We start from the raw sequence: 13,807 nt of genomic DNA, 5'->3' as shown, positions 1-13,807 counted from the left end.
GCATTCCTATATTATACTGATATGGGTACAAAGAGAACAAGGATCTGACACTCAAACCTTCTTATGATTCCTGCAGAAGAAATAGCTATGGAGCAACAGAGACTGTGTTAGAGGGGTGTTTCCCCACCGTAGGGGTGTAGCACGTACGGTCAGTTTAAATTCCTCCCTGCCAAGTTAAAAAGCAGTGCTCAACAGTTAAGCAATTTTAGGCTAAGCCTCTACGGAAATATACAATTAAACCAGACTACAAAGATAACCTGAAAAGTGCAAAAGCTGAGTACAGGAGAGGTAAGTTTGAAAGGCCATAGACAAAGGAATAAAGCCAAAATTTCTATTAATCTATTTGTGGTAGCTGCCATTCAGAGAGAAGAGAAAAAGATCTCTTTCTTGGGGATTAAGGAGCTGTAATAACAGGCAACTTAAATCACTGCAGCCTCTCTGTCTATTAGCTTGCAGAATGAAAACTTCTGTGGTTATTAATGGGATGCCCACCGTGATAAAGGCCTTCATGGAGGCTAGGATTAGAATTCAAAATGATCTTGATGAATTGGAAACATGCACTGGAAAAAAAACCCCAACAAGATGCTGTTCAACAAAGGAGAAGTGCAAGACTCCACAGTGCAGTGGGTGTAATCACATCGGGTTGGGTGAGCCTTCAAAACACCCACCCCCCCCAGCACGCAACACATAAAATGCCCCACAAGTAGAACATGATTTAGTAATGTCACTCTACCATGAGAGCGACAACCACTATCATGAGATCGACACTGGTCTCGTGTGCCTCTGCTCTAATCCTTCCGCTGTACTATGCCCACTCCTGGGCACCACACGTCCAAAGAGACACGGAGCAATGAGTGGACAGCAGTGTAGAGGATATTGCCAGGTGGAAAGAATGTATAAATTAAGTTAATCTAGCAAAAAGCAGACTGCACGAAAATATGAACATAGCCTTGAAGATACAAAAAGACTGATGTAAAAAAGGAAAGGAATAATCTCTTCTTCAGATCCACTGCAGACTGGCCAAAAATCTGTGAACCAAAATTACAGCACAGAATTCAGGTTGATCATTTTAAAAAATTGACTTAAAAATATACCATATATACAGAGATTGATTGAGTCAATGAAACCTCCATCTGTGAAGGTCTTAAAAATAGCTATTTAGATTAGAGAGATAGTTGATTGATCCTTGAACTTCCCTCCAGCTACATTTTCTATAATTTTGTTTTATTCATCCCTTAAGATTGCTTAGACATAGAGGTGTTTCGTTTCATTTCATGTCTTGTTTGTTCAAGCAAAAATCCATTTTTTGTAACAAACCTCAGCAAGGTGATTTACCAAAAAACGTTTAATAACATGTTGCACAGACATCAGAGGCATTCTGGATAAAAAGAAAGATAATAACAACTCCCAAACCCCTGTGTAGAAGCTTTTAGTGGTTGCTTTTGCAAGGGACGTTGCTAACTATGTTACATGAGAATGCCATGAGACTAGTGTCATACACCAGTTCTTTTAGATTAGAAAAACTAAAGATGCTGGTGACTTAATTAAGGTTACAGAACAAATCAAAGTCAAGAGGATTTCCTCAGCTTGACTACAACCATTGCATGTGCTGCTGTTCCACAAGACTGCTGTGTTTGGAGCATGGAAGTGCTTGACATCTGGAGTGCATATTCATGTTTTGCTAATTTGCTTTAAGATTAAAACCAGCTTTAGTCAATTAAGCAAGCCTCTTGATGGGTGAAATGTAAGCCAGAAAACCCCTGTGAAGATTGTGTGCACTTTCATTGCTTGTAGAAGACGCTTGTTATTTTGTGTCTCTGACTAAATTTCTGAATCCATAGGCTGTGATAAGTCTAGCAAGAGGTGTATTCTGCTTTATATTTGAGACAGAGATCATCCCTGTGAGCAACTTTAATCAAGACTGTTGTTAAATCCTTTCTGAGCCATTGGGAGACATTTTGGTGCCATGATGCCATCCCTCCTTCCAGTTCTCCCCAAACAACTTCCTTGCTCACTCATTTCTCAGGATTTGTATCCCCTCTGTTGGTGGGCACCAGCTGTGGCTGTGGAACATGAATATACCTGATATCCCATCCCCATGGAGGTGCTGTTGCTCATGCCTTGATGTGCAGAAGCCTTTGCCTCATTTCAGAGCCGTCGCCTAATAGAAGGAGAGGTTCAGCTATCAATGGACAAAGCACATTTGTACTTGAATGGGAACCCAACATGAAACAGTTCTGTTCTAGCCGCTGAAGCTGGTTGGGAAACAGCCTGGAAAAAATAGGTTGCCAGGTAAGAAATAAACAAATAAACAGCAAAGAGAGAGAGGTACTCCATTCCTGGTGTGACTGGCTGGCCTCTTAATGTGAAGAGAGGAGGCCTATAGTGGATTCATGTCCTCACTGACCTGGTGTCTTCCTGCTCCGTGTCCTTGGTCACCTGGGTGAAGAAGAGGCACTGATCCCTCATATCACAGGTCAGTAGTAGCTTAAGTCTCTGAACAACTTCTTCTTGCCAGCTGATTAAATTCTGAGAATATGCAAACGGTCTTACTGCTTGCCTTTTGTAAATTTTAAAAATTATGTTTCTAGTGTAGCCTATTGCAGCAATTGAGATTGTAAGAGAGATATGTCATCAGGGAACAAGCCAAACAATTTTGTAAGGATGTTCTTCTTAACACATAAGAAGAACACATAAATCTTCTTGCTAAATTGGGGAACTGTCATGCTCATGGACAGGTTCACCACTAGTAGATTGCATTGCACTTTCTTAAGGGAGGAGAAAAAAAGAGGAAAATCTTTTCTCACTCTCTGAAATAATCACTTTAATTGCAGGCCATACAAGAAAATTGAGAAGTCTAGATTTTGCATTTTTTTGACCCTGTTGTTTAAGATCTGGAGTCTTGAACTTTCAATAATGAAAATGTTCAGGATAGATTTGCTATTTTAACAGCCCCCATTTGGGATGGAACAAAAAAACCCACAATAAACCCAACAAAAACACAACAATCCGGGAAGATTAGTTTTCCTGAGGCAGACAGGTGCCATGCAGTTTGACTGATTCCAGTCGGGGATTTATAGTCAGTTTACCTCTAAGGCAAATTGCACTTTGGACTGCAACAATGAAAGAAATCAGAGGAAGACACTCATTGGCACAATTTAAACTGTCTTAAAGGTACTGGCACAACCTCTGACATAATTCATAATGTTTTTTAAAATAAATAAGCAAAGCAAAAATAAATAAAACCCCCTCTGCCTCATACTGCCTGATTCCTCCACAGCAGAAGCCCTAGAGGAGCCTTGTGGGGTCTAATTGCTGCCTAAAATTATCTAACAGGAAGGTACAGAGAAGATGAAGCCAGGTTCTTAGAAGTGCACAAGGAAAGGGCAAGAGTCCACAAATAAGAGTTGTAACATGGGACATTTGGATTAGATATTAGGAAAAAATGTTCATGATGGTGGTCAAACACTGGGATAAGAGCCCAGAGAGACTGCGGGATCTCCATCCCTGGAGATAGTAAAAACTTGAGTGGACACTGCCCTGAGCAATCTGGCATAGTTTGAATTTGCTTTCAAGTGGTTGGCGCAGGTAACTTCACAATACCTGAATTATTATGTACACACAAGTATGCATAAGACCTATTTTCTTAAGGAACATCCTTAAAAGTAAAAGGTACTTATATAGATGTAATCAGATGAGCACTTTGCACAAGGTGTATATTATTTATTGTATCACAGAAACATCAACAACTCAGATCTTTATGGGAATCTTTACATAAATTAAAATTCACCCTGCAAGTCAAGAGTATGGGTGTAAACGCTACTGGCATGGGAATGACACAAACATATTAGTCTTAGGAAAAAGTGCTTAAAAAGAATAAGGTGGCATTTGTCTTATGCTTACGCGGAAGCCTGAGATGAAGAATTTCTGCCAGGATGTGACCAGCTTAAACAATGAGCAGTCAGAAGTAAAGTGTGGTGCCACTGAAGGGATCATTACTATTGTTTAGTTTATCAGCTATAAAATAAAGGTTCTTTAATACATAAAAAAAGAACAAATTTGGTTCAAGTGCCGACTGGAAGCATCCATACTCCTTGTGTTGAAACTTTCAACACAAGTTGGGTTGCAAAAAACCCAACAGAAATCTGTTTGTAGATAAGCTGTAGGTGCATTTCTGACTGTCGAGAGAGAACAAAGTAAAAGGCACCACATATCTTACAAAAAGAGGGACAGCAGTGGGAGTACTTAGGCTAGAAATAAGTTTCATACAGTAAATGTTAGGCTCCTGAATGTGAAAGTTCAGGTGATTAATTCAAAGCACCTCCTAATGCTGAAGAAATATATTAAAAAAAAAAAAAAAGAAAAAAAAAGGGGATGAACATTTGGGGAGGAAGAAAAACTGCAAAAATGGCTGGATCACTCTTCATTCATTTGCAGATAGTCCTTGTCTCAGTAAGAAAGAAACACGCTAACAACTGGGAAGATCACTTGAAATCTTATGCCCTACTTGTGACAAGGAGCAGAAATTGTACTGGCCATCCCTGTAACACAAGTGTGTTTTGAAAGAATGTTTTCCATCTAGCAAGGTAAAGCCAAGAAGACATTACTATATAATGCTCACACAAGATGTGCCTGAAAATTTTGGGAAAGGAATTTGATTGACACCGAAAAGCTCTGGGAAAACTCCTGTGAAGATAAGAAAGACTGAGGAAAGAGAAAGTTCAAAGCTAAGATTTTTATTTCATCTTTGAAAGTGCTTCCATTATGACTGAATTTGAGAGAAACTCATTTGGGCAGGCAACAAACCTTCTCGGAGCTGGGGTTTTTTGGTAGCTTGGCCTGGAATGGAGCCTGATTCAAACTGTGTAAATAATTGCGCAGCCCCAGGTCATGCCTGATAGTTTTATATCTCTGTTTCATATTTCTGCACAGCAGCTGCTTTACTGTGATGATTTCTCACAGGCTGGCCATGTTATTCTCCCAGCACAGGGCTACAGGCCATTCTGGTGATCCCGGGATGTGTTGTCTTCATAACACGTCAGAGATGCTGGCAATGGTCACTTTCCCGAGCGTCCTTATGGGTGGAAGAAGGGCACAGCCAAAAGGGACCCAAGCTGATGTTTTCTATTCTGCCGAACTTGAGAAGCAGTTTTGCATGAGTTTGTGTCTATATGGTATTGCACTCATAGTCTGTGAATGTTAATGTGTTATATAGAGGAAAACACTATAATGTTTTCCCACTTTTAGACTTGGGGAAACAGACAAGATGAGGAAGCCCATTCACTAAATCAGGACATTTTCTCATGGAAAAGGTCAATTATGTTATTAAGATTCCTTTCACTTCTTTCTGAAATCTAGCAAAACTGTATCTGTCTTTTTTGTGAACCCCCATTTTTTAAAAAAATTGTTTCTTAGCTCTGACTTCACCATTACAGGTGTGGCAGGGTCCTTTCAGTGCACAACATTCAATGCATATGAACTGCTGTGATTTTCCAAGCTCAAATAACTGCTAAACAAATCACCCCCAAGCCTGCCCCTAAATCCTCCATGGGTGTGACTGGGATACAGGGGAAAATTTTCTGGTCAATAACAAATGGTAACAATTCAATTTTACTAGTAGATAGTTCACATTTGCCATTTTGCTGTGTTTTGGTACAAGATGGATAATAAATGGGGACAGTACTGTTCAGTTGTTGCAGGATTTTTTTTACTCATTGCACCCTAGGAAACTTCCACAGAAGTAGACAAACATATAGCCCTGATTTGAATGTCATCAGGAAAGTTATATTTTGCATGGTGCACCTATCTATTTTTTTCCCAGAACATTTTCAACATGAAGAGTTAATATTAGGTCACTCAATGGTCCATCCATAATTGTATGATTTTGATAGCTCTATTAAGAACTGTGAAATGCTGTTTTTTCTTAATCACGCAAAGGGGTAAAAAGATTAAGTATGCCTAATCTGTACAATTAAAACATCTCAAAAAAACTGGATAAATTAATACTTTCTAGGCATATTTATATAGGAGAGGCAGACAGATGCAGACCCTGTGGCTGTGTGGACCACGGAGTCAGAGGTATGAGGGTTGCTAGTATAAAACCACTCAAATCAGTTGGCTCAGAGCTATCCCCAGTCATGCTGTCATACAGCCAAATCACTTCTGTGTTGCATTTAAGCTACTAGATGAAGCCAGTCTGGCCAACAGCACTGCAGATTTGTTTCACAAGGAGATCAGCTATTACATTCTCAGTGCAGCATCTCAGGAATAGCAACAGTCATTACAGCATATTGCAGAGGCTGTGTTCAGGAGTTCCTGACACTGTATTTGTGTAGACTTAATTGTCCTCCTCTCCCCCCGCCAAAAGATTGCAAAGTTACTTATGAATTATTTGATATGCCTATTTTTCTAAACTGCATGATTGCACTTGCAGAGATTACTCCAGAAATTTGACAGCATCCATTATTATTTTTCTATTATGTATTCAATGATGGCATGCTCTGTGAGGTTTGCTTGAAAATCAGAATGAGCAGTAACATAGGCAAATGCTTTCCAGAAGGTAAAGAGACGCCCGAATTTGGATGAATTGATAGGGACAACAGATTCTGATGTAAACAGGCTCTGAGAACACCTGTATCCAAACCCTTGTTGCCTGATAGTCCCACAAAACAAGTCTATGCAAATCTTTTCTCCACATTGGTCTCCTCAGCTCTTTGCTGGAGATGGTAAGCCCTGACCTTTGTAAAGAGCATTAGGCTCTGTGGATAAGGAGCACATGCTCTTAGATTTGTGCTGACTCCGGCATGGCTATGCAGTCCTGTTTAATATCTGAGCTACTTGGGCTAAAATATGCAGGTACAAGCAATGCTGCAGAGGGGATGGAGGACAATCACAGGCACAGGGTCAAACAGTCCTTCCTGAAACAAATTGGGAATTTAGATTATGTGTGTGAAAGCATTTGTGGTGGAGTGGATGTACACCTTATTTCTCCTGAGAGATCTAACACTTCAGCGTCACTGCTGTGGCTATGCTGAATGGCACAGGGACCAGGGCTCATTGGGCCAGAGGGAGAGGGACATGAACGTGTGGACCAGTGGCTGGGGTTCACACCTGGCAGGGAAGAGACTGGAGTTCCCAAACAATCTTGGGTGTAAACAACAAAACCTTTGCATCCTGCTGCACAGGTGAGGGCTCAACTCTCACATCAGAAAACAAAGTAAGAAAATGTACTAGATGGTGGCAGTCAGCCCACTCTCCTGGGAGGCAGGAGATGATGGTGGGAACACAGTCCCATCAAAAAAGGAACAGCGGATGGGACTTTTCTCCTTTTGAGCACTCCAACCTTTATTGCATAAAAGTAGGGCATCCCGTTTCTCAGCAGACCTCTTATAAAAGAGATGAGTCCTACTGGATCCTCTCTGAGAACAAGCACACGCTCCTACCCTCGGGGAAGTTTTGGTGCTGTCGGGGGCCTGGCAAGGGGAGGTGCTTCCTCCAGCCTTGATGAAGACTCCCAGCCCTGTGGACAACTGGGGCAACCCTGTTCTGAGATTTCAGCTTTTCCCCAGGCTCTCCAGGCAGGTTTCTGGTTGGCACCTAGTCATGTACGCAGAATTAAGGAGATCCTAAAGCGGAGCAAGGCCACAGGTGTTCAGATAATCTCCCTTCTTTTCAGATTACTGTATTTGGCAGAGGGCAGTTGACACTCGCTTAGAGCCCTTTTACACATAGATTAAATGCATATGGGGGAGGTTGTAAAGGGATGTAATGAACTCTCCTTTGGCCTGGGAAGTTAGAACTGTAATTAATACCAATTTGCACATCTGTTTTGAATCTGGTGCTGGCACAGCCGACAGGACTTCTGATGCTTGTGGATTAAGACAGTAAACTATCTGGATGCCTCATGTAAAGGCACCCAGGAAGAAATATGGTCCAGGGATCATTTGCCATAACACAGAAGCAAGACCTGAACATAGATGGGGATGAGCCAGTGCCTTTGCTGTGGGAAGCACTAGCTCACCTTGCATGATGTGTGGTGGGTGGGTGCACCCAATCCTGCCCCAAAGGCTGCGACTCTGTGACCCAAGAGCCAGCCTAATTAGTACACATGGCCGTGGGCCCAAAGGAGACTTCACGGGCAAAGCCTTGGTGAGCAGCCAGCCAAGGAGCTACAGTAATGACTACCAGAAGGGAAATGTGCATTCCTCCAAGTGGATGAAATGCTCCATTTCCCAGCCAAAAAAAAAAAAAAAAAAAGGAAACCTAATTGAACTGGCAAACTACTTTCTAATCTGAAGCGGTGCAGGATTTAGTTGTTAAGCTCTGAAGAGGAGTAGGCATAAAATCCAATGCTTCTGAAAGGGGGAGCAGGGAAACACTCACAGCTCAGCCTGTAACAGGACTTTTTGGCACTGAAATGCTCTATTTTAATTTTGTCACATTGCCACCACAGTATAGCTTAGGCACTACCTCAGGTGGGTACAGGCTGTCCTTTTGAAGCATGGGAGGAAAAGAAGAAACCAACATATGCTCCTGTAGTTCGAGCAGCATGTGAGATACCCTATGTAGCTGTCATTGGGTAAAGTCATTAAAAAGTCGTTAACATAGGAACTGCTCCAGGTACTGGGTGAGTGTCACTCCCTTGTCTCCATTTATTGGCTTAGATCATGTTTTCCTATGACTGCTCTGGTAAGACAGGCTACACCTGCATTTCCCAAGCAGAAATTACTTGTGTGCCCTGTGCTGGACTTCTGCATCCTGGCACGCAGGCTCTGGAGTCAACTTGTGCCATGGCCGTTCATCCAGCCTGCCTTTACCATCAGCCATGGGCTACAACATGTTTGAAAACCTCAATAAAATGCCAAAACCCCATTTGTAGCTACATTTTGAGCACTGAGCTCTGGTTTTTAATCCATTCAGCCAATTCCAAGGTAAAACTTTTATTGCTTTAGCTGCTTAACCATACCCTGGTGAAGAGGAAGGAGATGCTGCCTAGCTTGCTGGAAGGGGTAAGGACACGGCCACAACATGGGCAGTGCTGGTGGAGGACAGCCAACTGAGTCAGAAGGCATCAACAGCACCTTCCACATGTGAGCTTTTACAGAGAGCTGAAATTGCTGGCAGGGAGCCCTGTCTTCCCTGCACCGTAGACATCAGAGCAGGTGCTTTATCCCTCCTTTCCTGCAGCAGCACCAGCTGTCACTTGTCTCCAGAGTCAAAATATTTCCATGCCTATCAACAGCTAGTAATTGATGTGAAATCAGTGAACCTACTTGCAAACTTCATGCTACATATGCCAGAGCTAGACACCCGACAGAGGAGTGCAAGTCTAATGAAAAGCTCTCAGCTAACAGAATCAAGTTTCCTTTAGCAGTGGACGAGCAGGCATGACTATCCATGGTTTCCTAATTATTGTAATTTACTCAATCTATCTGCCCTATTAAGGAGCATTTTTCTTCCTGGGGACTTTCTAATCATGGAATTAATTGTCACTTTTACCACTATAAAACACTGCTCCCATGACATTGTTAAGATATGCAGCCCTAACTGTGGAAAGAACAAAGGAGATAAAGAGAAAGTTGTTAAAAATATTTTGCTTATCACTTCTGATTTTTTTCAAGAGCATTTTAGGAGTCTAATATGGATGGGAAAAAAAAGAGGGAAAAAAATTTCATCTTTGAAATCCTAGATAAGAAAGTACTGTCTTATCAAGAAAAAAAAAATATCAGCAGCATGTTAAAAAAGACTCTCATTAATTAATTGTAGAACTACAGATCAACTTTTTCCTTAACAGTGGAAACCTGTTGTAATTCCACTGATTCCACTGGCATTGTGTCAGAGTGCTAACAATCTCACAGAAATCAAAATTGCCTCTAAGCATATACCCTTTTACCTAACATATTGTCAAATGATGTACCTGCCTATATTTTTCCAGTTGAAAGTGATCTCTTTGGTCCTGAGCTCCAGAAGGAATGGCAGGGTACTCCTTGTCAGACTTCTTAATAACTTGGACTTGTACAATGTGCCACAACAGTAACGTGACACAACACATGCAGCATTAAATTAAGCAATGGCAACAGGCACAGAAATCTGAAGGAAAGATGAATTTCAGTATCTCTTTCATCTTTTTCCTACATTCACATATTGCAAGGGCGATGTTTGTTTGGGGAGATGGATGAATACGCTTCCCATGTCATTTGACAGCATTCACTACTGAATGATTCATCTGATGCATTCTTAACAGCAGCCTTCAAGAGACACTGCATCCCCCACTCAAGTTAAAAACAAACAAACCAACTAATTAGAACCTGTCCCTCGTGATTAAAAAACCCCACAAAAACCAACAAAACAACAAAAAATCCTTTCATTTGTGTACAATGTTGCAGCTGGAAAATTGAAAAGAAATCCCCTTGTGTCAAGATGATGTCTATTAGAAATTACATAAAAGATGTGTTAAACTAATACAAGCTTTTGATTAAAGATGCATGCATAATTACAATACCTCTATAGAAAGCAGTACCGTCCCCTCTTGGAAGGGGATGCAATTGGCTGAGACCTGAAAGTATGAACTCCAATTCCTACAACTATTTTGGTTTTCAGTAAATACCTCACATGCTGTCTGCTATCTTTGCAGGGGAAAAAACCCACAAATAGCTGAGTAAAAAAGTTCAACAACCTTAGTTGCCTCCCCGCAAAGGTGCTGAATACGCACCAAAGACACAAGCATGTGAGAAAAGTAACACACGCCTTAAAAGAATACCTTAAAAGAATAGTAAAAGGATCCCCACTCCTCTTCTGCCACCACTTCAGTGAAAGTCACTGTTTCAGTGCAGGTGACAAGGGTAAGATCCAGCCAGCTGGTGCCTCCCTGGGAGCTGCTGCTGGCCTCTGTGGAGACGACCTCCATCGCTGGATTTTGTTCAATTTGTCTAGGTGCTTGTTTTTGCAAGGGTTAACGCTGCCAAGCTTCTCCCGTAAAAACGCAGCAACAAAACCAGCTTCTCACTGCTCCACCGCTGGCTACCGGAGGCATTGGGCTTCAGTGCAGCTGAGTGATAAAAAAAAAAAAAGGCAAAAAAAAAAAAAAAAAGCACCAAGCTGGTGTCATCCCTTTGAGCTTTCCTTCCGTACAACTCTGATGACAGCCATCCACGTGCTCTTTCCAGCCGCAGGAGCAGCAGCCAGTAAGAAAGTCAGCACACGTGGACCCAGCCATGTGCCTTGTGGATTCTGGATTGTCTTGCACCCCAAGTTGCCAGGTCTGGAGACAGGCACACCTGTAAAAGCATGGACCTCCTCCCTGCATTAAGCTCAGGAGCCTGGCTATTCCACTCAGTAGCTTTACTTACCTACCCTAGCTCAGCCCACTTGGATTTTGCTTACCTGCAGAATTACAGTATATCCGTATACAAGCACCAACACACTCTCTTGTATTAGCAAAACCCTATTAGTTTTTTAGGCTTAAGCTATCACAATTTCCCTGTCAATATCTAGCTGACTTCTGAAGTTGTCTTTACCAAGATAAAATTGCCATAAATAGGCCTTCACACTTACCTTTGCAAAGAGCTCAAACCTGCTGCACACCCAGTACAGGCAATGCTTTCTTCGCCATACGAGGAGCCGGTCTGCAAAGGTATGGCTCCTAGGGACTGCTGGTGTCACTTAGACAGAGGCTCGAGGACTCTTCAGAACAAGGCAATAAATTATCTTTCTACTCACTGATTTTCTGGGCACTGAGCTCACTTACCCTCCATTGATTTGGATGTTTTTCCCCATCTCTGGCGGCATTACCCCAGGTTTACACCAAGCTGAGAGTGTGCACACCTTCTCTGACCGTAGCACAAAATCACATGTAAATCCAGATCTTGTTCAGCTTTGTGGATATGCTCTGCCTCGATACCAATGCAATCCTAAGCAGAACATGATGTATTTTCACAGCTGTATACCCCCACACACACTCAATTTCCCACAACCTGCTCACAGTAGAACCTAGTCCTGTGCTTATGCATGTGCAAGCATGGATGGCCATGTGGGAGCTCAGGAGGCATTCAGAGGCATTCAACTCCTCGCTCAGGCCAGCACAGCAAGCCTTCTCCCCAGCTGCTGGAGCAGGGGTCTCCACTGCATGCCCACAGCATCCTCACCTGTGATCCAGGTGGGGCTGTGCCCATCCCCGCCTATGTGAGCGGGGTGGCTGCGGGGCCCTCCGGCTCCCAGGGCCAGTAATAGCAGGGGATGGGGGCACAAGCAGTGAAATTCAGGACCAGGTTTTGTCTCTGAACCCTCCCAAGTTGGGACATGTTTGGATGTGGGGCTTTGGACCAGGCTGTTCTAGGGACCAGAGAAACCTCTGAGTGCCTGAGCAATATTCAGACCTGTCCAGGAGATGGTGGAGTCATTCAGAGGAGGGAATCAGCCCAGGCCCATACAAATTATTAGTAGCAGTCACGATGAGAAAGGATCAGCACTGATCCATATGCACCAGTGATCAATATTCAACAGCAACGAATGATGTATAGTTTGGAATGTGATCAGATAAAAAGTAATGTCCCAGAATCACAATGTTTTGCTGAAAACCATTGCAAAAATGTTCATTAATATATTATCCAAAAGATAGGAGGAAATATTTTTGAAGTTTTTTCTGACTGATACTATACTCTGTTATGAAGTATTTAGGTAGCATCCAGGCTTCTTGAAAGCATCTTACCAGTTTTTTTGCTCTGCTTCCTTCTTCTTACCTTGTGTGGTGGGTTGACCTTGGCTGGACACCGAGTGCCCACCAAAGCTGCTCTGTCACTCCCCCTCCTCAAATGGACAGGGGAGAGAAAATATAATGAAAGGCTCGTGGATCAAGATAAGGACAGGGAGGGATCATTCACCAACTACTGTCATGGGCAAAACAGACTCAACGTAGGAAAAATAATCTAATTTATGACCAAACAAATCAGAGCAGAGTAATGAGAAATAAAACTAAATCTTAAAATACCTCCCTCCACCCCTCCTTTCTTCCCGGGCTTAACTTCACTCTTGATTTTTCTACCTCCTTCCCCTCAGCGGCACAGGGGGATGGGGAATGGGGGTTGCGGTCAGTTCATCACACGTTGTCTCTGCCGCTCCTTCCTCCTCAGGGGGAGGACTCCTCTCATTCTTCCCCTGCGCCAGCATGGGGTCCCTCCCGTGGGACACAGTCCTCCACCAACTTCTCCAACGTGAGTCCTTCCCACAGGCTACAGTTCTTCATGAACTGCTCCAGCGTAGGGGTCTCCCACGGGGTGCAGACCTTCAGGAGCAGACTGCTCCAGCGTGGGTCCCCCACGGGGTCACAAGTCCTGTCAGCAAACCTGCTCTGGCGTGGGCTCCTCTCTCCACGGGTCCACAGGTCCTGCCAGGAGCTTGCTCCAGCCTGGGCTTCCCACGGGGTCACAGCCTCCTTCAGGTGCCTCCACCTGTTCCGGCGTGGGGTCCTCCATGGGCTGCAGGTGGAATCGCTACACCCCCTCATCCTTCCTCCATGGGCTGCAGGGGGACAGCCTGCTTCACCATGGTCTTCACCACGGGCTGCAGGGGGATCTCTGCTCCGGCGCCTGGAGCACCTCCTGCCCCTCCTTCTGCACTGACCTTGGTGTCGGTAAAGTATTTTCTCACATCTTCTCACTCCTCTCTCTGGCTGAAAAAACTGCTCCTAGTTATTCCCCGCCCCCCCGCCTCCCTTCCTATGTTACCCCAAAGGCACTGCCACCATCGCTGATGGGCTCGGCCTTGGCCAGTGGCGTGTGTTGGAGCCGTCTGGCATTGGCTCTATCAGACA

At 43.4% G+C, this 13,807-nt stretch overlaps 1 protein-coding gene across 1 annotated transcript in view; it reads right to left on the bottom strand.

The window, feature by feature from the left end:
* The window catches only part of NPSR1 (neuropeptide S receptor 1), a 59,908-nt gene extending 49,002 nt beyond the window's left edge, over positions 1–10,906 (bottom strand). The window contains exon 1 of the mRNA XM_075747040.1: positions 10,760–10,906. Within this exon, the coding sequence (XP_075603155.1) occupies positions 10,760–10,906 (147 nt within the window). The remainder of the gene's footprint in view (positions 1–10,759) is intronic.
* Positions 10,907–13,807: the final 2,901 nt, after the last annotated feature.

The sequence above is a fragment of the Balearica regulorum genome, chromosome 2, assembly GCF_011004875.1.
Source record: "Balearica regulorum gibbericeps isolate bBalReg1 chromosome 2, bBalReg1.pri, whole genome shotgun sequence".
Lineage (NCBI taxonomy): Eukaryota > Metazoa > Chordata > Aves > Gruiformes > Gruidae > Balearica > Balearica regulorum.
The sequence above is the reverse complement of the archived record's forward strand: the minus strand, read 5'-3'. Positions and strand labels throughout refer to the sequence as shown.